Source organism: Bubalus kerabau, chromosome 1, assembly GCF_029407905.1.
Source record: "Bubalus kerabau isolate K-KA32 ecotype Philippines breed swamp buffalo chromosome 1, PCC_UOA_SB_1v2, whole genome shotgun sequence".
Lineage (NCBI taxonomy): Eukaryota > Metazoa > Chordata > Mammalia > Artiodactyla > Bovidae > Bubalus > Bubalus kerabau.
Window position 1 is genome coordinate 220,275,998 of NC_073624.1, and position 27,745 is coordinate 220,303,742.

Below are 27,745 nucleotides of genomic sequence, written 5' to 3' on the forward strand. Positions count from 1 at the left end.
CACTCCAGTACTCTTGCCTGGAAAATCCCATGGACAGAGGAGCCTGGTAGGCTACAGTCCATGGGGTCGCAGAGTCGGACACGACTGGGCGACTTCACTTTCACTTTCAAGCAGATGCCACCTTCACTCCCACATCCAGGAAGCTACCTGACACGTGCAGGTAGTGACACCGGGGCGGGGCGGGCAGATAGGCGTGGCTCCCCTTCCCGGAGCTGACAGTCTGGAGAGGGAGGGAGACTGGAATCCGGCTCCTCACGTGCGCTAGGTGCTTGAGCAGCACGGGCCGCCGCGGCTCACAGTCGCCTCTGACTGGGTCTCTCTCTCCCCGCCCCTCCCCTGCCCCCCAGCGTACGTGGTGGAGCGGGAGAGGAAGACGGAAGACACCGGGTGTCAAGCGGCCCTGGCTGCGTGCTGGGCCGCTCTCTGCTGCTGCTGCCTCCTGGAAAGCCTGGACTGAGCAGCGGCGCCCCAAGTGCTCCCTGCAGGCCCGCTACCTTCTGTTACTGGAATAAAAAACTAGTGCTGCACAGTTGACAGTTTTTCTTTCATTAAAAATTACCTCATCTGCAGACTTCAACATTTTAGCATCTGGAATGGGTGTGAAATGGTATCTCGCTATTTTACCTTCCCTGCTTACTAGTGACCTTGAACATAAATATGTTTTTGACTTGTCTTTACCAATCTTGTGACTTGTTTGAGTCTTAGCCCATTTTTTCTACTTGTTTGTCTTCTCTTACTGATTAGTAGGGAAACTTAAAAATTCCACACACTAATATTTGTCACTTTCATAGGTTTGGAAATATCTTCTGCCTGTTTCTTAACATTTTTATAGTGTGTTTTCTAGTATGAAAGTTTCTAAATGTTATGTTTATCAATCTTTCCCTCATGCTTTGTGTGTTTTAATCTTCGATGCAAAGATAAGTCTATATTTCTTCTAAAACTTTTTAACAGTCTTTAGTCCACCTAAATTGGTTTTTGATTACGGTGTAGGATAGGGTTCTGGTTTTTTCTGTTTTGATAGTTCCAATACCATTTATGGATTAGGTCACCCTTTCCCCATTGATTTAAAATAAGATTTGTCATACACCAAATTCCCACATACAAATAGGCTAGAATGGGGAGTCTGGTGTGATAAGCATCTTCGCTGCGCCCCCCCCCCCCCCCCCGCCCCCCGCCCCGGACATGTGTACCCACATACCCTTTTCTTCTTTAGAACTTTCTTGGCCTTTTACTCATTTAATCAGGACTTTAGGATGCGTGTGTCATCCTAAAATGACACACTGTCATGGAAAGCTGCCATGTCTGACTTTGATTTAGAATAAATGGAGGAGAACTGACGTATTTAGAGTGCTGTCTTCCTATCAGGAACATGATTTCTCTTAATTTTTAAAAAACTGTTTATTTACGGCTGTGCTGGGGAGGTCCTTCTGAACAGCAGCAAGTATAGATCCTTCATAACCATCATTTCAGTCTGATAGATTATTCTAGTATAAACTGTTCTGTAAGAAACTCCCCATGTAACTGCAATGTGGAATAGATACTGTGGAACTGCAGTTGAGGCAAGGAGGGGCCGTCACCTGCCTCTTGTCTAGAATCCCTGGGACCTGAGGAATACATCTGAGAACCTTAGTTGGTCTGGATTTTCCAGCACATTTGGCCAAGGGAGATTTGGGCTGAATGGTTTCTCTGCCCTATAATGTCCTTCCGAGATACTGCCTTGTAAGCAGAATTAATCAGTCTGAAGATCTGGGTGTAGTATTCCATTGTCTGGAGGTAACAGTTACCTATTGTTTACCTATTCATTTACCTATTGAAGGACATTTGGGTTGTTGCCACTTTTAGGTGATTATAAATTTATGTACAGGTTTTTGTGTGAACATAAGTTCTCATTTCTCTAAGAAGTATGATTTCTGGCTTAAATGATTGTGTATTAACTTTAAGAAGCTGTTTTTCCGAGTGGCTATACCATTATGCATCCCTGTCAGCAGTGACTGGGGGTTCCAGTTGCCCTGTGTCCTTGTCAGCACTTATTGTCAGTGATTTTAATTTTAGCCACTCTGATAGGTGTGGTTTTAATTTGCATTTTTTAAATGGCTAATGATGTTGTCATGTATTTGTTCTTCTCAAATCCTGTTTGGTGACATGTCTGTTGACTTCTCACTGTGGAGTTTTGAGAGTGTTTCTACATTCTAGATACAAGGTTTGTACTGGATGTTATTTCCATGTATTTTCTCCCAGTCTGTAGCTTGTCTTTTCATCTCAACCATGTCTTCCATAGTGCACAAGTTTAAATTTTGATTAAATCCAAACTATCATGCTTTTGTTGTTAGATTGGAGAACTCTTTGCCTAACTCCGGGTCATGAGGAATCTGTCTTCTTCTAAATTTTTATAGTTTTACATTTAGATCTATGAGCCATTTGGGGTTGTTTACATAAAATGTGAGGCTTAAAATGGCTGAAGTTCTTGGGGTTTTGTGTGCCAGTCATTCGTTTGGAAAGACTGTCCTTTCTGCATGGAGTCGCTCTCGCGTTTGTCAGACACAGTTGGCGTGTTCCTGTGGCGCTGCTGCTGTCCTGTGCTGCTCCTGTCATCTGGCAGTCCCTCCTCCTGAACTGACTGTCGTGACTCCTGTAGCTTTATATTAACCTTAAAATAAGGTAGCATTAAGTCCTCCAACTTTATTCTTTTTCCATATTTTTTGTTATTCTAGTTCTCTTAATTTTTTCCATATATTTTAGAATCAGTTTATCTATAAACAATGGTTGGGATTATGATTAGAATTGCATTAAATCTATAGATTATGAGGCTTGGCGGGTATTTAATGGCACGACTTGTTCCCTCCTGGGCTTCCCTTGTGGCTCAGCTGGTAAAGAATCCGCCTGCAATGCAGGAGACCTGGGTTCAATCCCTGGGTTAGGAAGATCCCCTGGAGAAGGGAAAGGCTACCCGCTCCAGTATTCTGGCCTGGAGAATTCCATGGACTCTATAGTCCATGGGGTTGCGAAGAGTTGAACACGACTGAGCGCCTTTCACTTCACTTGTTCCCTCTTATATGCCATAACCTCTAATGAAGCCAGGCAGCCTGCTCCCTCATTTGCTCTGTTGTGGTAATTCTAGCTTATGATTGATTGTATTGGTGTCTTTTGAAGCTTTGCGGTAGAGGTGTGTCTACATCGAACTGAGTAGGAACAGTCATGAAAAGATGACCAGTATGTTGAGGGGCTTGTGGGCCAAGTCATGCTCTGAAGCAGGTCAGCCACCATCATTAGCAACCTTGATCTCTGCCTCCTTCCTGAGTAGGTTGTGAGCAAGACCTGCTGGTCATTAAAGGAACCTCCCTGCCTTGGGGTCTTTAAACTGCAGCCACAGGGTCATAGAACTGTCCTGTACTGGGCATGATCTGAATTTTTTCTAGATTCTCCTTTAATTTCTTCTGCCTGGCATAGCAGCCTCACTCGTATTTATTTCTTAAAAACCCACATTAGAAATATATTCATGATGCATCACAATATAATGAATTGCGTCCTCCTGTCTGCTGTAGTAACATCAGCCATGATGTCAGGACTTCTCATACTCTTCCCTTTGACCTTCCCTAGGTCACACCATGGTTCCTCTCACCTGAGGCAATGGCACACACAGACTTGGAGCAGAATAGCTGGTGCTGAGGGGTCGCTGTGTGCATTCTCAACCTGCGTATTCCCCCCATCACTGTTCTTCAGTCCCCTCCCTAGTCTCTTGGCTGAATTCAGGATTCTAGAACACCGGCTGTTCTGTCTCTTGGTCTCAGGGTATATAAGGTCACTCACTGAAGTCTTTTGCCATCACCCTAGCCAATCATTTGAGTTTCCCTTTTGATCACCTATTTTCTTTTCTCATCAGCAGAAGCAGTAGCTCTTGATTATCTTCTCAGATTTTTAGAAAAAATAAAAAACAAAAGATTTATCTAGGTTTTTCATTCTATAAGCTTGGATAGAGCACCCGTCCCCTAAGCTGTTCAGCCCTTGCGTCAGCCTGGGGCATTTCTGTAGATGTGGGCCCGAGGTGCTCACTGTGGCCAAGTTGTCAAGACGAAGCTTGGTGCACACTGCCAGGCAGCACACGTGGTTGCAGAGGCTGCACTGGAACTCCTGGCACCTCAGGTCTTCAGCTCTGTGGACATAAACAGTTAGCTTTTCAAATTGTGAAAGATAATGTGTGAAAGCTCAGTGGTAAGGAATCCACCTGCCAATGCAGGAGACGTGGGTTCGATCCCTGGGTCATGAAGCTCTCCTGGAGAAGGAAATAGCAACCCACTCCAGTGTTCTTGTCTGTGAAATCCCATGGACAGAGGAGCCTGGGGGGCCGCAGTCCCCGGAGTCACAAAGAGTCAGACATGACTGAGCACCAATGATATGATCTCACCCCATGGTGAAACCTGGCTGTAAATTGATACTTCTTTTTTTGACCCATCTTAATGATATTCACCTTTGTCCACATTACATTTTCACATGTCCTCTTAAGGCAGCAGCTTCCCCTGCCATCTTTCCTTCCCATAGAGGAGGATGCAGGGGCTCCAAGATGTCAAGTGACTTAACCCAAAGTCACCCAGCTACAGAACAGAGCCAGGGCCTCTCAACTCAGTTCTGTAGGCCCTGGTCTTAACCTCTTCTGTCGCTACAGGGAAGAAAGGAAGCCTTTTTTGTGTGTTGTGTAAGTGCAATGAGTTCCTGTCTCCACACTCGTAGAACAAACAGCCTGGCCCTACTGACTAGTGAGCACGGCTGGATCTCCACCGCGTGCACCCAGACTGGCAGCTTCCAGCCCTGCGTCGAGTCCCATCGGAGGAAGAGGGACAGCACTCGTGCGTTCTCGGTCACATGCCCTCTTCAGGCTCCTTAGCAACCTCCTTGCCTTTTGCAGCATCTCCATCTGGGAGGATGTCCTTTCACTTGAGTATTTTACGACTGTGGACAGAAGTCTTTTTGAATGTGTACATGCTTTGTTGACTGTTCTCTCTTGTATTATGTTCTCCTGCGGCCCTTAGTGTGTGCATTGTCTCAGGGACAGCCACAGACGCATCACATCCAGGCAGACGCTCACCCGTGTACGTATGAGGGTCTCCTTACTCCCTTTATCTCGAGAAATGGGATGTTGCTGAATATTTCTCTATTCTCTTGAGGGGCCTCAACAGCTAAAGCTGTTTGTATTCAGCTTTCCTAGCCCCTGCGATACACACACACAGCCCCTTGCTTCTCCCTGGGTTGTCTCTTCCTTCCCTTTTCTGAGCAACTGTGCTTCACGTGGACAGCTGGTTCCTCTGCTTTTGTCATCCCGTGATTTAGTGCTACAAGTACGAACCCCAACCTGAATATGGACTGGTGGGAGGAGCCCCTCCCTGCACACAGACTGAGAATAAGGAAACAGACTACAGTGATCTTCTTAAGGAAACAGACTTCAGTGATCTTTCTGTAGGATACTGTCACACTGTGGTTCCCATTTATTGAGTCCTCCCTGCTTCACTCTGTGCCAGGCCCCAGGCCAAACATTTTATGTTTTTGTCACGAAACGTAGGCACTATGCCCCTTCCCCACTTCGCCAGCCAGAGGCTGGGGCATGGGCAAGCTGTCACTTGTGCAGTGCCCTGCAGAGAGCCCATGTACACGGCTGTTGCCCTCAGAGAATAAAGTAACAAGTGGTGGGGGCTCAGGGGAAGTCTGAAGTCGATTTCTTCAGGGGGACAGTCCAAGTACACCTCCCCCACACGCCCCCAAGAAGTGCCTTGTTCTGGGCCGAACGGCTGCCAGGAGGGACCCTGGAGCTCACTCGTCTCCCGGCTGGCTGCTGCTGCGCCAGGGCCATTCTGCTCTCTTTGGGGACACACTGTGGGGAGGGTGAGGGCTAGATCTTGCTCGCACACAGACCCTGGATTTCAAGGGAGAATGGGGCAGTGGAGGAGAGGCCTTTTGCCTCTCCACAATCTGGGTTTCAGGTCACCTGCAGGCAGCCTGCCGTCTCATCTTAAGTGAGCGTAACCTTGATGTGCAGACAGCACTGGGCCAGGAGTGCTGGGTGACAGGCCAGGGCCTACCATCAACTCACCATGCAGCCTTGACTACCACCTGCCTTCTGAGCTCAGGATCCTTTTCTTACCAAAAAATGACTGCCACATGATCTCCAAAGCAGTTTCATTTGCAATTCTGGCATCCAGGATGTGCTCAACTGCCCCTGTATCCACAACCACCTCTGTCCCAGTGGCCCCAGCAGGTCTAACCCAAGGATAGGGTCTCAGGAGGTGGTGGCAGTCCAGTCTTACTTACCAGACTGGTGTGAGATGTCCACATGTACTTAACCTTTTTGTAGTTCATGAAAAAATTTTACCATCAGGTCTGCTATTCATAGGACTGACTGTGTTGGACAGGACGAAAGTACAAGCTGGCCTGCGACTGAGCACTCTGGGTGCTCTGGCTGAGGCAGGCTAGGGTCGCCCAGACCCCCAGAAGGCTTGGCCGTGATGGCTGCTGGGTTTTGTCCAGCAGCTCCTCCTCAGAGGATGGTGGTGGCTGCACTTCTGGAGATCTCGGGACAGGGACCCACAGTCAGCAGACTCCCACCCTTTCCAGACCAATCCGCAGCAAAACTTGGCACTCAGTGTCTGACAGTGATGCTGGACTGGCTGGCTGCTCAGTGGGGCGGCAGGCAGTAGGCACGTGAGTGGACAGATGAACTGGTGGGCCAGCTCCCAGCCTGCCGTGCCTTAGAGTAGGTGTCTTGGGACACTGAAGCAAGGAGAGGGACAGAGTCGTGGCAGACATGGCTGAAGTGGCAGGAGGAGCAGGGCAGGCGTGAGGCCCGGGAGGGCCGGCGTTGTCACAGCGCGAGAGGACCAAGGCTGTGCTGGTGCACCAGCCCGCACCCCTCCTGCCGTGGAGAGAGGAAGCTGCGCCTCACCTCTCCTGCTCTTAACCTCCAGGCTCCAGTGAAAACCACACTCCCTTGACTGCCTCTATGCTCCTGGCCGCCCTTCATCCCCTACGGCAGCCCTCCCCCAGCGTATTTACCTGGTGCTCGTGGCCTTCAGAGCAGGTGGCAGAGGGGTACTGCCTTTAGGACAGCTTCCGTCCCAGGTGCAGCCCCCTTGTGCTGAGTAAAAAATGGTCCCACCGCACGTGCACACCCAAGGAAAGCTCGAGTGCATCCTCAGCCAGCAGTGTGTCCTCTCTGGCTGCTCGGAAGGCGCAGGAGCTGTCCTGGGGCCGTCTTGAGATTGTACTTATTCCTCAGATGCATTAAGATTTTTCCCTCTTCCTACCTCTTGGTCTGAGCAGGAGGAGGGCTGTTCGGCATCCTCTGATACCTCATGGAAGGCTGGCCTTATGTTGTTTTGGATGCTGGTTTAGAAGACGGGGTGAAGACAGCTGAGCACTGACCACAGGCCTCCTGCCTCTGGCAGCGCTGTCACCTCCACTGGGGGCACTCCCGGGGCGGCGCTGGGCTGTGGTGGTTTCAGCAGTAAAGCAGCAGCATGGGGTGCCCACCACTGGTCTGAGCCTGCACAAGAGGCCAAGGTGCACCTTCCTTCGTTTCTGGAGCAAGAAGGCCTGAGACGTCAGAACTGTCTGGAAGGCCCCAGTCTGTTGTATTTGCTTCTCCTTACTAGCTTCCTGGGCTGGGACTGCAGATAGATGCAGGCACAAGAACTCAGAGCCTGCTAAGGCTCAATTACCACTTCAAAGCCCTTGATTAATCATTTAAAATGTCTGAGCTGAGCAAGTCGAGGTTTCAGATTCCAGGATGGGGCTGACTGAGAACTGGAGCCTTTGGCTAAGAGTCTCCACTCACATTCCTGCCCGGGTCCCTGTGTGGCCTGGAGCCTGCTTGCCCACTGCATGCCCAGAACCAGGGTTCTGAGTAGCCCATGTGAATACCTGTTCCCTGGGTGTACACTATGGTAGTCCTAGAATTTGGGACTGCTGGTTGGTGTGGCTGGTGGCCCTGGAGAAGACCCCAGGGCTTGGTGAGCAGGCAGCTGGGCCCAGGGGGCTGTGTGCCTCCAAGCATCTTGCATTTGTCTTCTCTGCTTCCAGCTGAGGCAAGACAGTGGATGAGGATCCTCTGCCACAGTCTGCTCAGCGCCCCTGGGCCTTTCTGACCGAGGCTGGGCCTCCAAGTCACACACATGCTCACACACCCTTCCCTCTACATCCCCCAACCCCTACACCACCACTACTCACACTGTCTTTTGCACCGCATTCACGTGGCAACTCTGAGTATTGGCCCCACCCCTGGAATGGGGCTGAGGACACTGAAGGTTGGTACCAAAGAGCCGTGTTGGGGCAAGGCAGACAAGCTGGTGAAGGAACCTCGAGACCTGCTCTCCAACTCAACCACAGTTTTCTGGAAATTGAGAGTCTGTTCAGTCCCTTTCCTGGGACCAGGGCACAGGCTGAATAAGGTGGCCTTGACTCCTGAAATACTACACAGCAAATGGTACGGTAAGCCTTTTGGCTGCTATGTGCGTGGGCCCATCTGTAAAGGCCTGCCTGCGTTAGCAGGAGCTGGCGCCCAGGCTGGCCACAAGGGGGCATTGGACCCCTCAGTAGGAGCGCTGTGTGAGCAGCCCCTGCACACACCAGACCCGGTGCCCCTCACTGGGCACTTACTGCTCCCACTGCACTTTTGATCCCTCTCCATTGTTCCTTCCTTTAAAAGAAAAAAAAATTTTTTTTAATTCTGGAATAATTGTAGATTTACAGATGAGTCAGAAATAGTACAGTTGCTGTATACCCTTGATCCAGCCTCCCTTAAAGTTTAACATCTTACATAACATGGTCCTGCCACCCCCCACCCCCCCATGCTCAGCTTGCCAGTACAGGCCAGTTGCCAGTAAGGCTCATGTGGCCTGGGTGTGGAAACACCTGTGTTAGAATCCTCTACGCCCCAGCTCCTTCTGGGGAACCAGTACGGCCAGCGAAGCTGTGGTGTATATACAGTGCCCTGACTTAAGGTACCCAGGGAGGCTGTCCTGGCCCAGGACTTGGGCAGCACGGCTGCATCCTGACTGCTGAGCTAGGGCAGTGTGGGAGCTCTCGGGGGGGGAAGGGGGGTTCACCACTGCAGGGCAGGGATGGGGAGGGGTGGCAGAGTAGAGGATGTGAGGAGCAGAAGCCTCGAGGTGAGGTGGGGCCCTGGGCAGACCAGACCCCACTGCTCAGTGCAGCAGGCCCCTCTGAAGGCGCAGTACCTCAGACTGCGCAGGTAGGCAGGGCACCTAGGAAGATTCGGTTATAAAATACACAGTTTCCGGGCCCCACAGTGGGTGCTGTGAGGCCTTCCTCAGAGCTTTCTCCTGTGCCCGTCATCCCTGTTTTGGTGATGGAAAGAAAGCAAGGAAATCACTTCACTCCTACCTCCAGACCTACTTTACCAAACAGACTCCTCCACACCCCCGCCCCCCGTCTTCTCTACAGTCTGGGGGGATAGGTTCTGTCCTCAGCTAATGCGAAGGAAAAAGACATAATAAGGGCTTTGGAAGACTCAGTGCTCCAGGAAATAACTGACCGGGTTTCTAAGGTAGGTACAGCACTAACTACCCCCATCAAGGCTGACGCAGCCCTCAGGCTTGAAGTTCTTTTTTTTTTTTTAAGCCAGACTGACTATTTCTAACCTCTGTAACCACTGTCTGGGGGTAATCAGCTGAGTCTCTCCACTGCACCAGGCTGTGGAGGACGTCATGTGAAATAAGCCCTGGCTAGGACAGACGTGGACTAGAGGAGGAAGGTGACAGGAGGAAGGGCTGGGAGTGGGGAAGCCTGGAGCAGACAGGTGTCCTGTGGGGCTGTGAAGGCCTTAAGCACGGGTTGGGGCACTTAGTAAGCACCTCGTAAAGGCAGCTTGAGAGAGACTGCAGGGCCCAGCACACAGGAGCCCAGTGCTGGGCTAGGTCTCTGGCCTGGGTCCAATAGGCTGCGTTTGCAGGGGAGGGAGCCTTTCTGTCCTCAGCCTGTCAAGGAGAATGCAACCAGAGATTAGGCAAGGGAAGCCACAGCCAACCCCTGTCCAGCGCTACCCATGCAGGATCAGGGGAGGCTGGGAACCTGGGTCGGTCATCAGGGCAGAAATGGCAGGTCGCCCTGCCTGGGGCTTTCCTGCTCTGGTGACCCGAGTTGGGTGTGCGCTGGCTGGTGAGAGAAGACTGTCCTGGAGCCCATTCACTCCTGTGCTCCTCCTGGTCCCTTTGCTATCTTAGCTGGGGCCTGGGCTCACATTGCTGCTCTGGCTGTTTCTGTGCTTGAACAAGAGACTTGACCTCTCTGAACCTCGAGTTCCTTACCTGTGAAATGGGAACATCCACCACATAGTTCCACATAGGTCATGTGCCTTATCAGGCTGTCTTCTTTTTGACTAGGTTGACTAGGCTCCCCTGGTGGTGGGTCTTGACTCCCAGACCCTGAACAGCTTTTCCTGTGTTGCTGAGTGGGGGCCAAATGAGATTTAGACCTGTGCCGTGAGAGAAGGGAAAGGGCTATCTCTGTGGAGGGCAGCTGCTGATACAACAGAACTTGGACAAGCTCACACTACCCAGCGTGTTCTAGCTACTATATACCAGGCTCTAGAGAGAGGAGCTGCCAAGCGAGGAGGTATAAAAACAGATAAGCAAAAACAGAACTGAAAGATGATTGCCCAAGGATTGGTTTAACTTAGAAGATTCATGTATTCATGAACTTGCAAAAAAAAAATTTAAGATCCTTACTGCTTTATAACTTGAGTTTGATGATGGTAGCTGTTTTGAGATTGTCTTAAAAGTGTCTGCAGATCAGGCCACAGTCAACCATCAGATATTCTAACAGGAAGTGAGGCTGATGTCAGCCACAAGTCAGTTGATGAGTAAAGGGCGGCTGGGGGTCCTTCTTGATCTGGGGATTGTTTAGCACTCATCTCTCCTAATAGAGCACTTAGCCCTGACAGGGCTCCAAGTTCCTACTCCATTCAGAGGAAACACAAGAGTACCAAGCTCCAGCCATACCCTCCCACTTGCCCAGGTTTTCATCCTGCCTTCCATTGCTTTGTGCAAAAGTTTAGAGGCTGGAGCACATTCTGCATTGGTCAGGTATGAAAAAAACCAAGATTCTTAATTAATCTTTTACAGCCTAAAGCCCCTTTAGATTATAGTTACCCTCTTGCTCTTGAGAGATGGCTTAGGTATATCTGAGGAAACCCTACCCCCACCCCCCAGTTCCCCTGTAAGATTTGGAACAGGGTGCTCCCTGGTTTATAAACCCAGTAGGGTTAGCCAGCTCTGGCCAGAGCACAACGGACATTCCTTACTTAACTCAGGCTGGCCTGGTGTGAGGCCACTGTGGAGGTTCCCCTGGGCTTGCCCTCCTGCGGGGATGACTGTCCTTAGCAGGAAGGGCGACAGTCCTAAGCTACCCTTCCTGCATTCATCACCGAGATTGCCTCCGTGGCTCTGGCTGCTGTATGGAGCTCTCCCTTGGTCTGGGTGGTGCTGGCTTTGTAGGGCCTGGGGTTTATTGTTAAGTTACTATTAGTTCATTCTCACCCTCTGTGCCCTTCCCCCTGCAGTGTACGTGGTAGAAGACCAAAGAAGGGATGACCTGGGCACATCTACCTGCCTCACAGCCTGCTGGACGGCCCTCTGTTGCTGCTGTCTCTGGGACATGCTCACCTGACCAGCCCAGCTCTCCTGTCCTGCCAGCTCTGCCACCACCGCACACGGGTGTGCCTGCCCCGCCTCTTCTGATTGATTGCTGAAATCAACGACTAGCTCTGCACAGACATTTCTACCTTCAACTCAGTGGGATTCTAGATTAGCACGGGTTGCTGCTGTTTAATTCAGTGACTTGATCTTTTTAATGTTCAAATCCATTCTTATTGGCCTTTCACAAATGTCCTAAATGACTTTTCTCTTTATTTTTTTGGCCAATGCCTTAGTTATAAAATATATATTTATAATTTTAGAATTATATTCAGGTTTGATGTAATTTACCACTGAATGATTTCTCTGCTCACATCCTGTATGTTTCAATAAATTTGTCTAAGCCTCAACTGTCTCAGTTATTTCAGATAGAATCTAAGCCCTGGATTTCTCAGCCACTGACCAGTATACAAGGAAGCTGATTTACCTGTTCATCCTGGCAGCTCCTAGGAAGGCAGGGTCCAAAGCCAGGTGTCCTTCAGTTGGGTCATGGGGCCCTCGCCAAGCGAGCATTCTCTCCCCAGGCCCACTGAGAGACGGCCTCACCAAGGAGCCACGCTGGCTTTTTACCTGAGCCTAGAGCAGGGTGTCCTGGTAACCATGGCTGCCCCCAGGGCCGGACAGACCTGAGTCTGTCTGTTCCTGCTATGCCCTCCCAGAACCTACCCCCTCCGTTGCCACACAAGGAGAGATAGCTGTCACAATATTAAATACAAACTAGCCGGTCAGGCCATCCATCTCAGCTTTGGCCACAGGGTGGCGCTGGGCCGCCATAGCAGCAAGTCTCATTTTCCTTCAGAGGCCCATCCTGAGGCACAGCTGACAGCTCTCCCTGCCTAACTGCGCCTGCCCACTTTTCTTCTACAGTTGCTGACAAATATTTAACTATTAGCTCTCTTGCTTTAAAAACAAAAATATGTAACTACCATCTCTCTCTCTAAAAGCAAAAAGCCATGACTTTGTATCATCACCTGATTTCTGTGGAGTAAACGGTAGGTACCCCCATGGCTGATTTGAAGCTACCAACGTGGTATCTTGAACATGGAGTCGGGAAGAGAAGGGCAGGCTCACACTGCTAGGTTGTATTTCCACCATCCAGACACAACAGACTGTCAACCTCAAAAACACAGATAATGGTCAAATTCAGTAAAGTAATTCAGAAAGGATAAGTTCTTAATAATTATTAACCTTACTTTTAATATAATAGTAAATTTACAAATGTAATTTTTAATAACGACTATTGTTTAACCAACTCAGTGGACCTGAATTTGAGCAAACTCCAGGAGACAGTGGAGAACAGAGGTGCCTGGCGTGCTGCAGTCCATGGGGGTTGCAGAGACTCAGACATGAGGACTCTAGGCAGACTGCCACTGAGCCTGCTCTCCCTTTTTCCTCATCTGCATACTACTGATACATGGAGGCTCAGAAGTTGAGGGGTTTACCTAGAGGAACAGAAACAGAAAAAAGGGCAAGACTTCAATGCATAAGGAGCAGGGCCACAGCCCTAGAGAGGCAACATGGAGAAGTGAGGTGGAGACACACTTTGCCTCTCTGGTCCTCTGTTCTCATCCATCAGCTCAAGAAAAGCAGACTTAGCAGAGTGGGACAGATGTCTTTTATTGGTCTGACTGGCGTGACCAGCAGTAGGCCCCGGAAGAACTCCCCTGTCTGTCCTGGCTCCCCTCTTCCCTTCCCTGGAGTTCATGATTCAACCACAGGGGAGAAGGGTGGCAGGCAGAGCCAGGATAAAACATACAAGGATGAGATCTGAAAGGGGCTCCAGGCCATGCATAAAACATAAGGTTACTAGACCATCCAGATAAAATGTCCCTCAGGCAGAGCAGTTTCCCTACACAGGCCCCTCGCCAGGAATGGCAGGGGTCAGAAGGAAGAGGTTCCTGAGAGGCTGCCTACTGTGCCCTTCGCGCCATCAGCATCTCCCGGATATTGTCCTCAGCTTCCTTCACACTCCGCTCCAGATAGGATTTTTTCTGCTGCAATATGAGAAGGAAACAAGGGTTAGGATCAGGGTGAATGTGCCAAGCTGACAGATGCTGCTTTTATGCCCAAGGGTTATGGCTTCTCTGTGACTAGTGACTTCCAGGAGCCTACTGTCTATTGACAGCCAGGTGTACACACCTGCTCCAGAGCGTTCCCCAACCCCGACGCCTGGGCACCGGGGAGGGTGTCGCTCAGTTCCGGAAGCAGAAGTGCTCTGTAGAAAGCAACAGCACTCTTCCCCAAGAAGGAAGCAGACTCTAAAAACAGGCGTCGTGGTACATGAAGTTACACCAGACAGACAAAGGCCAGGAAATTCCAGGACAAAGCTCTGGCCCCATAACAGACTGTCTCTCAAGGTTTTCCAAAGCCCAGGCCAGGCGCCTGTAGCTGTCGCTGCTGCAGAGCGGACAGCGTGCCCTCCGCTCTGTCCAGCGCGACGGGAGACCGGCTGCCTCACGGACTGAGAAGCTGTATCACACGGCTCACCGAGGCAGATGAGTCAGGATGAAATCTGTTTTTCTAATGAAACCACTGGCCTACCAGGAATCCAGGACAATGACACACTGAGTAAAACAGACCTTCTGGAAGTGTACCTCCTACCCCATCTGGGTCCTAAATTAAAAATCTTGACTTAGACAAAGAACTTCACTTTCAGGAGCCACATCTGGACCAGGATTACGAAAGATTAGTCAAAGGAAATGATGTCTGTGCGTTATTTGCCCCGTGGCCACCCCAGAAGCCTGGCTTCACCACTGGCCCCTGCCCTGAGGGCACACTGTGGCTCCGCCCACTGAACAGACATGACAGCAAGTCTCCCTTTTGGGGAGTGCTCAAAATAACCCCCTGCCAGGGCGCATGGGATGGAGCCACACTAGAGTCAGAGGTGCAGAGCCCTAGCCCAGAGACAGCCACTGCCCCTCCCTCACCCCAGCAACTGAGGGTTTTGACTGCTGAGGTTCCCAGATAACCCAGGGAAGCCAGGGGAGGGCGGCGGCAGAGGGCAGGTAAGCAGCCTGGTTTCAGGCCTTGCAAAGACCTGATCCCCAACCTCTGAAGCAGAAAAATGGAAATGAGGGCTTCTACTGCCCAGGGCCTTCACCATGAAACCTCTCTGGCACCCCTTCTCCATACCCCTGCCTCCAACTTCTCCCACTCTCTGTCCAGACATTTATTAAATGATACACTGGAAAGTACAGTTTCCTTTAGGTGCCATGTGCTGAGGCAGCCACAATTTTAAGTTAGTTGATTCACAGCGCTGTGCCAATTTCCACTGCATGGCAGAATACCTCAGTACACACATTCATGTTCTCTTTCATATCCCTCCACCGTGCCCCTCACAGGACATGGAGCACACTTCCCGGCTCTACACAGCAGGGCCCACCATTCATCCATCCTGTGTAACGCTCTGCATCTGCTAATCCCACAAATCTTTATCACAGTTCTTATGTGAACTTCTGGTTCCTGTTTGTCTCTGAACTTTAAATTTCTTGAAGGCCAGGAAGAGCCCTGTCTCTTTACCCATCTCCCATCCCTTCAACTTGCACTCAATTCCTTACAAAAGAACAAGATCTCCACAAAAACTCCTAGTGACCATGGTGATTCTATGGCCACAAGTGTGTTACTGCCAAGAAAATTTTGTGCACCGCTAAACCTGGTACAGTCCTATCTATCACTGTGATATCAGAGTGGGAACTTAAACTTCCTCTGATAAACAATTGTTAGATTTACTTGTGAGTAAAAAAGGCAAATACTTAGTAACTCCTGACACACCACTGAAGAATGTACATGTACCAGCTGTTGCATGGTAGCTAGAGAGTGAGTGCCACGCACCATCCGGGCACCTTTTGGGTCCCAGCCCGGTAAGGAATCCAAGGAAGAGGAGAGGCGAGCAAGTGGGGTTCTAGCCCTGCAGTTCAGCCAGAGCTCAGGACCCACATCTGCTGCATTTCATGTCCACCCACTTGCTGCCCCAATGAACAAAACCATCAAACTGAACACCAGCAAGAGCCTTTCTCCCTACAGCCCCAGCCTCTGGCCAATCGAATCCAGGTTGTAACTCTCAACTTTAAAATTCTTTATTCTGTCACATCTCTTCCTTCCATCTTCCACTTCCAATTTCATTACTTTTTCATTATTTTTACTACTGCATATCCTAAAGTCTTCAAGTTTCAAAATAATGTAAAATGAACTTGTCTATCTTTAAATCTTCAGTTTAAACAGACTTACTGGACAGTAAAGAATTTTTTTCATCCCAACAGATGGGGCATCTCTAGCATAGTCCTGCCTTCCAACTGTATTTCAGTTGTCTCATCCTCAAACACGTAAACCCAGCAGACCCTCACAGTCAAACCTGTCCCAAAGCACATGAAATGGGTTGAATTGTGTCTCGTGAAGAGACATGAGGCAGTCCTGACCCCTGGTATGTGTCAATGTGACCTTATTCGGAAACAGGGTCTTTGCAGATGTAACCAGGTTAAGATGCGGGCACGCTAGGTTAGGGCAGGATCTATATCCAATGACTCCTGTCCTTGTAAGAAGGCCACACAAAGACTAAGGGACACACGGGGGAGACGCCGTGCAGAGAGTGGGAGGTGCACCTCCAAGAGGAGGAAGGCCGAGGGTGGCCCACAACCACCATCAGCCAGACAGCAGGAAGGAGTCTTCCCCAAACCCTTCACATGGAGCACAGCCTGCAACACCTTGATTCTGGACTTTCACCTTCCAGAATTGCAAAAAAAAAAAAAAAAAAAAAAAAAAAAAAATCAATTTCTGTTGTTTTAAACCACCCAGTTTCTGGTAACTTGTTATGCGGCCCTAGGATACCAACACAGCACCTGAAGTGAAGGGCGCTCCCAGAGACAGAGTGTACCCCAAGGCTCTTGTGGACCATACATTTCACCACACCGCATCACAGAGGCTTAGTTAAGGAGCCCTGAAAGTGAGAATGCTGGGGCTGTATTTATCTCAGAAATAATTGTTGTAGAATTGACCCAAATACAAATGAGACTATCAGAGAGAATGGATAAAATTAAGGAACCAATGATTAAGTTAAACCTTCTCTTCCTTGAATTTCCAGTTTAAAACCATTAGTCAAACCAGAAACCGTGTGGACCTGGCTCTTCCTCATTCCTGTAAATAACTCCATTTTCGCAACTCAAGGCAAAAACTTCAATGTCATCCTTGAATTTTCTTTCTTTCACACCTGACATCCAATCAAACAACAAATCCTGCTAGCGCTATCTCAAAATCTCCAGACTCTGACCTTAATCAAGAGCTTCCTAAGTGGTCTCCTTTCTTCTATCCTTGACCACCCCTTTCAGTTTCTTCACAGTGCCCAGAGTCATCTTTCAACATTTAAAACCTTCCAACGGCTTCCTGTCTCTCTCAAGAGGCAAAAGCCTTTCAAAGAGCCACGTACAGTCCTGCTCTAAGCTGACTCTCTGGCCTCCCCTCCCACGTCTCCCTCTCTCACTTCGGCTCCAGCCCCCTGGCCTCCAAGCTGTCCCACAGATCCACCAGCCATGCCCCTGCCTGTCCTTTGCCTTTGGTTCTCTCTGTAGGGCCCTTCTTCCCCAGATATCCGCATTACTTGTTCCTTCAGGTCTTTCTCAAATGTCACCTATGGAAAGGCCTTCGTGACCACGTGTGTAGCTCCATACTCTATTCTCCTCACTCTGTGATTTTCCTCCTTAGGACCTGTCCACCTGAAGGCGAGTATATGTTTGTCTGTCTTCCCTATGAGAAGAAATGGTCCTTGATGGCAAGACTCTGCTCATGATAGAGTCCCAGTGTCTAGAAGAATGGCTGGTTCATAACAGGAACTCAGTAGCTGAATAATACATTTATCATGGGAAACGAGGCCTTTCTGATTTCCTTGTATGCACACTCCGTTTTTGTTTCCCTCCCAATCTGAATGAATAAGGAATACCCACCAGAGGAAGCAAAGGCAGAAAATGATCATTCTCTTTCAAGGTGGTTCTCAGTTTCTGGCATTGCCCTCTAACCTCTGCCTCAAGAAATACACAGGTTTAAAACTCAGACCTCACTGATACTGACATGGATATCAAAACCTCGCTCCCGTGAACAGGCCCTACATACGGGTCAAAGCCCTTATGCTTTAACTGGTTAACTTGTGAAACCATAATACAAACCATCCCCATTTCCCGCATCCTAGAGTCAGAAATCCTTGAGAAAGGGCTCCACGTGATGTCTGTCAGGGCTGCTGTGTGCAACAAGGGCATAATGACTGCTGTGGAAACTCTAGGAGGCATTTTCAACCCCCACCTTCCATCCCGAGTCCTGGGAAGGCATTTGCTTGCCTCACTGCAGCACCTTTCGGCCTTACTGAGCACTCCCTCAGAACCCTTTCCGTAGGAAATTCTCTAGTGGCATCAAACCACAGGGCTCTGCGCGCAGCAACATTCTTGTGGGCCTTGTCCTGACGCAAAATTCTGAGCTTTCCTGTGGGGCTCAGCATGGCCAGGGAAATGACATTGTTGGCCTTCTTGCTCATCAGCGTGAAGTCCTTCTTTCCGGAGTCAGACTGAGGGCCTGGAGTTCATTCTCATCCTCTCACAGAGGAAAGAGGCTCAAGTCCTCTAGAACTTTTCTGACATGACACAATCTCTCAAATAGACTCCTGAGGTAATGCATCTTGTGACACTATCTCTATAGACTTTTCTTAGGAACATTGTTTTCCTTTCTTTCTCGAAAGTAATGCTTTTCCTGTCTGTCCTACCTTGGGGTATATAAGTTTTTTCCTCTCTCCCTTTTTATTTTCCAACTTATTAAATGAGGATTTAGACAATACCAAATTAAAAACTCAAGAGATTCAATGATTCTCCTGTTCTCTCAGTTCGTGGAACCATAAAATGGTCAGAGGGGGCCGGTTGCCCATAATGGGGAAATTTAGCAAGAGGCCAGCATCTGAGGCTGAGAAGGCATGTTTTGGCAGATGGGGTAAAATGTGAAGAGGGCAGGGAAACAAGAGGAAGAAGAGAAAAACAAAGGCCATGCAAGGGCACAATGAGAGAAGTCAGAAAGGGAAATGAGACAGGGATGGGCAGAGGTCTGAAAGTGCAAGTGCGACGAGAGTCTGCATGGGTGAGGAGCACCAGAGGCAGAAAGGGCAGGCCAAACCTGACCAGGACCTGGAGATAAGAGACAAGTGATCCAAGGACACACGTCCACCTGTGAACTCATCTGCGTTTATCCACTTCACCATTAGGAAACAATGAGGCTGCAAGGTAACTGCTGAGCTACATATGGCCGGGAGATGAGCTCAAAGAACGAGAGAGCAATTTTAGGCATGGAGCACGAGAATAAAAAGAAGCCTAAGAAGCGGTTACTGTCTCCATATCTTTTAGAAACTGCTTTCAAGACACCTTTCAGAAGTTCCTCTACTGAAAGACAGGGACAAAAGGCTTGGATTAGTTGAGCAATGACCTTTTTTTTTCTCCCAGATGTTCTTTTAAAGAGAACATCTAAAGAGATTCTAACACAGCTACCATATGAGGCCAGACTCCCATATCCCACCTATGATCACATGGCTCAATCTACCCAAGGCAGAGCAAACTCAAGTTCCTTAGAGCAGAGATATACCAGGGTAGAGGCAGGGGGAGGAAAGGGGTCTTATTTCCTCCAAATAATAACGTTTATTAGCATTTTAATCTACCTAAAGTGTGTGATCTCTACCTACTATTACTCTCCCTACCACATCAGTTTCATTTAAGTCTCAGAGAAAGACCCGTACATTAGACAATGTGAGAAACAAGAGAAACAAAGAAAACAAGCTCACAGGTTAAGTGAAGAGCAAGGTCGGGCACCTGTTCCAATGCATGTGGCAAAGATCAGGCTTTAGCCAAAGAATCATTATGTTCACAGGCACCAAGCTTAAAGGGGGTAAGATAAGACAATGATCATGTTAAAGAGATATATAGCTAATGGAGGTAGGGAACTTGGCTCAAAGAATATTAAGCAGAGAAGGAATCCAATCACTAACTTAAATATCTAAAACAACGGCTCTTGAAGTGTGGTCCCCTGACCAGCAGCACCATCAACACCTGGGAACTTATTAGAAATCCACGTTCTTAGGTCCCAACCCAGACTTACTGAATCAGCACCTCTAGAGATGGAGCCTGGCAATCTGTTTTCACAAGCCCTCCAGGTGATTCTGATGCACACTGAAGTTTGAGAACCTCCTTCAAAAATGGACTCCAGCAAACTCCTTCAATAAAGGGCTGCTGCTGCTGCTGCTAAGTCACTTCAGTCGTGTCCAACTCTGTGTGACCCCATAGACGGCAGCCCACCAGGCTCCCCCATCCCTGGGATTCTCCAGGCAAGAACACTGGAGTGGGTTGCCATTTCCTTCTTCAATGCATGAAGGGCTAGAGAGTAAATATTTTAGGCTTTGTGGAACTGCCTCTGTCACATCTACTCAACTCTGCCACTGTAGTGCAAACGCAACATAAAAAATGTGTAAGCAGGACTTCCCAGTGGCCCAGTGGTTAAGAATCCCTGGGCCGGGAAGATCCCACATGCTGATGGGCAACCAAGCCTGTGCGCCACAACTACAGAAGCCCATACACTCTATAGAGCCGGTGCCCCGCAATGAGAGAAGCCACCACAATGAGAAGCCCATGCACCGCAACTAGAGAGTAGCTGCCACTCATCACAACTAAACAAAGTCTGAGCACAGCAACAAAGATCCACCAGCACAGCCAAAAATAAAAATTTTTTAATATGTAAACAGATGGGCTAGCTGTGTTCTAAAAACACAAAAACAAGAAGCAAGCCAGATCTAGCCAGCAAGGTTTGCCAACTTCTCTTCTTTATAAAAAGAGGGAGCCTTAACAAGGTAGAACTGAATCCAGCAAGCAGAGATTTTAACTTTCAATGAAAGCTGCCTAATAAAAGCATAAATCTCCATCCATCCAGCCTTCCATTCATTCATCAAGCCTACTGCCAAACCATTTTCTTTTTTCCTCCAAAATCCCTGGTCCTTGAAGTCTGTGGCATCACAGTGTGCCACCCTCTTCTCCCCTCCTTGCTGCCGCAATCTACCAGTAGTCTGGGTGCGGCCCCTCATTCATCGATGGCTCACCGTCTCCCTCTCCACCACACCTGCACCGCTCAAGGTGACTTTAACAAGAGTAGAGATGATCCATTTAATACTATGACCTTCTCTCCCCTCTCACAATTTTTACTTTACCCCACCTAAGTCACCCACGCCATAGTCATATCCCAGAGATACTGACACCAGTAACTGTACCTCCTCCAGAATTTCAGTTTCACCACCACCACTTCATATTTTTCCAGGTCATTTTGATCTGATAACTCTCCCTCCAGCACTTCTTCAACCTCATCACTCAACAAATTTTTCATTATCCACTCTGCTTCCAGGACTTTCTCCCCTCCCACCCAGCTCAGCTTCCACAGTCAATCATTTATATTTATTCCCCTTCTGAACTCCCTTTTGCCCCCTCTCTCCCTCTGTTGCACTCCCCTGGCAAAATACTAACAACCCAAGCTAATCCAACCAGCCATCTACTCCACATTTGTACCCGACTAGCTGAACGTAGCTGGAGAAAAACACGGAACTGTGCTACAGTTTCACTTAAATTCAAGACCATGAATTTCAGCACTCACCCAGTGTCCAGAAGCTCTATTAAATTTCCTTAACATATTAACTTCTCTGCTCTCCCAAATAACTATTTCATGCTTTCCTGTCTCCTCAAATTTCCTATACTCTTTCTTCCTCTCTCATTCCCAGCTCAGAGAAAACAGAAGCAATCTGAGGAGAATTATCTCTTTTCACTACCAAATCCATCACCTGACTTACACCTATACACATACTCTCTTCTTTCTCCATGTTGGAGACGCTCCAAAATGGACAGAGTGTCTCTGTTTTTATAAAAACACAATTCCACTTGGGGGTTGAATCCATCCACTTTTCAAAATTTTCACTCCCACAGTTATCCTTTTTCTTTCTTCTTAATCTTCAACTTCTCTTTCTCTGCAAGGTAACTATTGGTAAGGCAAGTCACACACCCAACACACAACCACACTTTTCTTGACCTCACATTCCCCTGTAAGTACTGTCTCCTTTCTCTCCTCTCCGTCTTGCAAAACCTCCTGAACTAACTGTTCAGCAGCTGCCTTCACTTCCTCACTTCGCATTATCTCTTCAAACCTCTCCAATCACGCTTCCCATCTACTCTACTGAACTGACTGAAGTCCAGGTCGCCAATGATCTCTATGTTACCCAAAGCAGTGGCTACTCTCTGTTCTCTTCTTACTCAACCTGTTCATTCTTACTCATCAACAGCATTCAACACAATTCTTCAAATAACTTCTTCTCTTAGCTTTCATGACACCACACTCTTATCTTTCTCCTACTACTGGCTACTCCTTCTAAGCTCTCTTTTGCTGACTACTTCTCTGCTCAACTTCAAAATGTTGGTATTTTCTGGGAAGCTGTCCTTAACTTCTCTTCTCTTCATCACTCTATCTTAGAAACCCTCATCTACTCTCAGCTTTAAACATCATTATGATTCCCAAATCTGTATCTCCAACCCAGACTCCCCTTAATTCCAGATTTACACATCAAATTGCTTATAAAACGTATCTTCCTGGTTGTCAAACCCAAAATTAACATGTCTAAAATAAGCACAATTGATTTATACATTCAATTGCTCAATTTAAAAACCAGAGAAACAAAAAAATACAGAAGCCACTCTTTTCTTCTCTTTTCCTTGAATCCAATATCCCCCCTTCCATCCACCCATCAGTCTTAACTTACTTCCAAAGATATCCCCAAACCATCCTCTTCTTTCTATCCAGCACCACAGCTACCATCCTAGCTCAAGCCTCTATCATCCTCGCCTGGATGTTTGTCATGGATATTTTAACAAGTAAATCAGGGTTACTTTCTGCTCAAAACCCTTGAATGTCTTCCCATTACACTTCAAATAAAATCTGAACTCTTCACCCCAGGAATAAGGCCCTGCATCATTTGGTCCATGCTAACCACTCCAACCTTATTACAACTCTTTCCTTTTCTCACTTGCTTAAACAATTCAAAATGTTTTCTAACAAGACATTTGTATCATCTGTGCCCTCCACCTGGAATGTTCTTCCTTTGGATACTTTTAAGTGGCTGGCTGTTTCCTCTCATGCAGACCTCAGCCGAAATTTCATCTTTTCTGAGAGGCCTGCCCAACAGCTCTCTAAAACATCACTTTACTACGTATTTTCTTGCTTACATTGTCTTCTTGCTTATATTGTCATTGTCTATATCTGAATATGAGTTTCATAAAAGTAAGGATTTTCTCTGATGTGATTAATCCTTCATCCTCAGTACCAAGAAGTGACACATAATTTAACCAATATTTATTGGGCACTCAATACATGTTATACCCGAAGAGCACTGGGCTTAGAGCAGTGAACAAGTCACACACTTATTCACAGAGGTCACACTGTTGCTGGACACACAGACACTTAATCACCATTGCAATAAGGGCTCTGAGGGGAAACCACAGTGTCTAAGAGAGGAAGGGGCTTCCCTGATGGCTCAGCAGTGAAGAATCTGCCTGCAATGCAGGAGATGTGAGTTCGATTCCTGGGTTGGGAAGATCCCCTGAAGGAGGAAATTAGTAACCCACTCCAGTATTCTTGTCTGGGAAACCCCATGGACAGAGGAGCTTGGTGGACTACGGTCCAAAGGGTCGCAAAGAGTCGGACACGACTGAGTGTCTGAGCATGCTAACACAGGAAACACCTGGTATAATCAAGGAAATCACAGAAGCACTTTTGAATAAGCTATGAAGGATGAATGGAAATTAAGTGGAGAGGTTAGCAGGGGGAGAGAGCAATTCCAGGCAAATGGAGCAGCATGTGCAAAGGTCAAATGAAGCAAGACACGTCTGGGAACTAAATGACAGCAAGTGAGGTCGAAGTACTGAAGGGGGAGGGAGGGATAGATAAGACAGAAGGATAAGGCTGGTGAGGTTGAGTCAGATCACAGAGGGTCAAAAGCCATATTAAAGATCTTAAAGATGATGAAAAGCCACTGGGTCTTAAGACAGAGTAACAAAAATCAAATTTCCACTGGAAACAAAAACTACTCTGGCTGCAACACAGAGAATGAGCTAGAGCAAGGCTTCCTGCAGAAAGCCCGGTGAGTAATGAAAGGGTAATAGATGTATCCATGATATTGATCCCTTTAGTCCCTGGAGTAGCCAAAGGGCCCCCCATCTCCCCTGGGCAGTTGCTGCCACCTTGAGCACCCTCTGTCCCCTTATCCCAGAGAACCATGCAAATACTATTCTCTAGGTGCTGTGATGTGAAAAGGGTTGGGAAGCACGCGGTTAGAGAATACAAGTGTGAATGCTGAGAAACCTATTAGGAAGCCATTGTAATAATCTTGGAAAGAGATGACAGTATCTTAGTGATGGCAATGGAGCTAGAGAAGATTTTAAGAGAAAAAGATATCAGAGGACTTCACCATAACCTTCATTATTAATCAGAAGGTGGCGGGGGGGGGGTGTCAAGAACACCTCCCAAGGGGATCAGGTTTGGAAGGAAAGATTCTAAATTTAGTTTTAGACATGCCGAGTTTAAGGTACTTGTGAAACATCTAAGTGAGATGTGAAAAGAAAACTAGATTGCATCCCTGAAGTTCACAGAAGTCTGGGCTAGAGATACAAGTTTACATATAGGTACTTGAAGCCATGAGAATGATTGGAATTCTTTGAGAAAGAACTCAGAATACAAGGACTTAGCCTTATAGGAAGTTAACATTTAGGAAGAATGAAAGGAAGAAGAGGCACCAGCCAGTAATATCTAAAGAGGAGGGGCACTGTTTCACAAAAACCAAGAGAAGGGTGGTTCAGGAAAAAAGGATGAGATGACTAGAAATCACTGCTGCTGCTGCTGTTGCTGCTAAGTCACTTCAGTCGTGTCCAACTCTGTGCAACCCAATGGACGGCAGCCCACCAGGCTCCCCCATCCCTGGGATTCTCCAGGCAAGAACACTGGAGTGGGTTGCCATTGCTTTCTCCAATGCATGAAAGTGAAAAGTGAAAGTGAACTCACTCAGTCGTGTCCGACTTTTAGCGACCCCATGGACTGCAGCCCACCGGGCTCCTCCGTCCATGGGACTCTCCAGGCAAGAGTACTGGAGTGGGGTGCCATTGCCTTCTCCGAGAAATCACTGGATGTGTTCAAGTAGGAACCACGACAACACATCAGAAATGTTGAGGGCAGTGGGGGGAGTGTTCCATCAAGGGGCCTCTGGAATATCTTCCAACTTTAAAACGTCCGGGAACCCCAGGGACAGGGGAACCTGGTGGGCTGCCGTCTACAGGGTCGCACAGAGTCGGAGACGACTGAAGTGACTTAGCAGCAGGAAATGTCCTGGCAGTCCAGTGGTTAGGACTCCTTGCTCTCACTGCTGAGGGCCCGGATTCAATCCCTGGCCGAGGAACTAAGATCCCACAAGCCAAGCAGCACAGCCAAAAAAACTGAAAATAAAAATTAAAAGTCTATAGCTCTTTGAGACCTGACCCTAAAACTTCATGAAGGGAAACCACCTGGTATTTTAATTGTCACAGATGAGCCCTAAGAGTACGTTAAGTGTCAGGACAAATTAATTTTACCTCTTAACTTCAAAGGAGACACTGGGCTTCACATAGGTCTAACACAAGAGTTGCAGAGTATCAGTACACCCAAGGAAATTATTAGAAGGGCCGAATTGCTATATTCAGGAAATAAACACACAAAGAAAATATCCTTCAGAGATCACGCAATGCCACAACTGAGAACTGTGTGTTGTACAAATCTCCTAACAGTATACTAAACATGCTAAGTGTTTGATTCAGGGCCTGCAGGAAAGAGATCAGAAAAACGATGGGCAAAGACAACTACCAATATCACAACCCTGGGGTCTCTGATTCCTTAGAGCCCAACTAGAACATTATTCTAAGTTTCATCATATTTGAAAAATAAATGTACACAGTACATAATAAATAAGTCTCATGAAAACAAGTTTTACAAAAGGAAATTTTCTAATATGCATTAGTTTCTTCTGCTTCTCCAGGGTCAGAAAGCCTGACCTATCAACAGGACTATCGAAACTATCCAAGTCTTCCAAATGAGCAAATAAAACAAGTTTTACTATTTCAGTTTGTCTTTAGTTTGCCCTCTTACAAGAAGAGCAAGAGGATCAAATCAACAGTGTTTACTATGGAGTTTGGCCTGTAGGCATGGTAAAGGGTTAGGTGAACAAAGGTGTGCCTTCTGAGAGCGGAAGTAAGGGCAACACCTTGCATTCTTAGAAGTGGAGGTGTAACTGACTCACTTGTGGTGGCAAGACTAACATGCAAATATGTGTGGCAAAAGCCAGAAGTCAGTCTGATTCTACTCTTTGCTCCAAGCAAGTTAAGAATTTCTATTTTCTTACAACTCAACAACAAAAGATACACAACCCACTTAAAAAACAAACAAGGGACCCTCAAGTAGACATTTCTCCAAGGAAGATATATTAGTGGCCGATTAGCACATGAAAAGATGTTCAACATCATTATTCACTGGGGAAATGCAAACAAAACCACGATGTGATACTATTTTATACCCACTAATATGGTTACAATCAAAAATGGCAAATAAGTGTTAATGAAGACACAGAGAAATCAGAACCCTCATATATGATGGTGGGAAATGTAAAATGATGCAGCCGCTATGGAAAACAGTTTAGTAGCTACTCAAGAAATTGAAAAGACAAAATAACCATCAGACCCAGCAATTCCACTCCTAGGTATATATCCAAGTAAGAAAAATGAAGACAGGTGTAGTACCAGAAACTTGTGATTGTTAGTAGCATTACTCATAATAGCCCAAAAGTAGGAACCACCCAAATGTCTATCAGTTGATAAGCAGATAAACTAAATGTAGTATATATCCATATAACTGAATATTATTCAGCCATAAAAGGAAAGAAGTACTGATACATGTTACAACACAGATGAACTTTGAAAACACTAAGCTAAGTGAAAGAAGCTAGACTCAGAAAGCCACATACTGTGTGATCCATTTATACGAATATCCAGAACAGGCAAATCTACAAAGACAAAAAATAGATGAATGATTACCAGGTGCTGGGGGAAGGGGAAATGGGAAGCAAATGCTTAATGATTTAGGGGTTTCTTCTGGGGGGTGATGAACATGTCCTAGAATTAGACAGTAATAAGGCTGTGTTTAAAAACAGGCATAGCAATGCAAGTTCCGAAGGAATTAATTTTCAGAGCAAATTAGTCTTTACTCCACCCAGAGGCTGACAGTAACACATACACAAACCAGGCAGGATAAAATAAACTGATGTATTAATTTCTGAAAATTAATGTTATCAGCAGAAACATTAACATTTCATGAGTTTATAAGGTACTCTGGGAGAGACTATGGACAAACAAAGGCAAGGAAACTTCTATGTGATCACAATATTACTTTCCAATCGAGTAACATATTTATACAACTAAAAAAATAGAGATACGGCAACCGGAAACCCATAAAAGGACCAGGAGACAGTGAAAACAAGTAAGAGCTCAAAGCCACTAAAAGCACAGATGCATGACTCATGGGCACCTCCTCTGCTGATTTGTACAGGTCATCAGAGGGCAGAACCAGAGAACTACAAACTCACTCTAACACCAAAGGGTTATTTTATAAAGCTTTCAAAAAACCTCAGCTTTCTTTTTACTCAGAAAGAGAAAAGGGAAACTGATAGTTACACCTGTTCATGTCACCAAGAAATCACTGCTCTCTAACTCTGAGCTAAACCTCTAGGTCGGACAAGCAGCCCAAGACCTTGGCTCATTGCTCTGAGGGCACTGGAAAGTCAGGTCACATTGCCCAGTGACACTTCTCCATCCAGGCTGATAAAGGGGCTCGTATCATGATGAAATCACTCCACAGACCAGACGTTGCAGCTGCCACTTGTCCCAACTCCACACCCACCCAAGTTACCATGGAACTGGTACAAACAGAACAGAGTT

At 47.3% G+C, this 27,745-nt stretch overlaps 2 protein-coding genes across 10 annotated transcripts in view; one reads left to right on the forward strand and one right to left on the reverse strand.

Annotated features, from left to right (window-relative positions):
• The window catches only part of CYSTM1 (cysteine rich transmembrane module containing 1), a 78,147-nt gene extending 66,103 nt beyond the window's left edge, over positions 1 to 12,044 (forward strand). For 2 of the 3 annotated variants that reach the window (XR_008705095.1, XM_055555376.1), the window contains exon 3: positions 348 to 532. Coding sequence is in view for 2 of the 3 variants with exons in the window: in XM_055555376.1 (XP_055411351.1) it covers positions 348 to 457 (110 nt within the window). In the remaining variant the exon portion in view is untranslated. Of the gene's footprint in view, positions 1 to 347; positions 533 to 11,563 lie in introns of those variants that run through there. The other variant, XM_055555377.1, reaches the window with a different exon arrangement.
• Positions 12,045 to 12,862: 818 nt separating this feature from the next.
• PFDN1 (prefoldin subunit 1) overlaps positions 12,863 to 27,745 on the reverse strand; it is a 115,315-nt gene continuing 100,432 nt past the window's right edge. For 4 of the 7 annotated variants that reach the window (XR_008705076.1, XM_055555373.1, XM_055555371.1 and 1 more), the window contains one exon: positions 13,293 to 13,690. Coding sequence is in view for 5 of the 7 variants with exons in the window: in XM_055555373.1 (XP_055411348.1) it covers positions 13,607 to 13,690 (84 nt within the window). In the remaining 2 variants the exon portion in view is untranslated. Of the gene's footprint in view, positions 13,139 to 13,292; positions 13,691 to 26,775; positions 26,815 to 27,745 lie in introns of those variants that run through there. The other 3 variants (XR_008705086.1, XM_055555374.1, XM_055555375.1) reach the window with 3 other exon arrangements.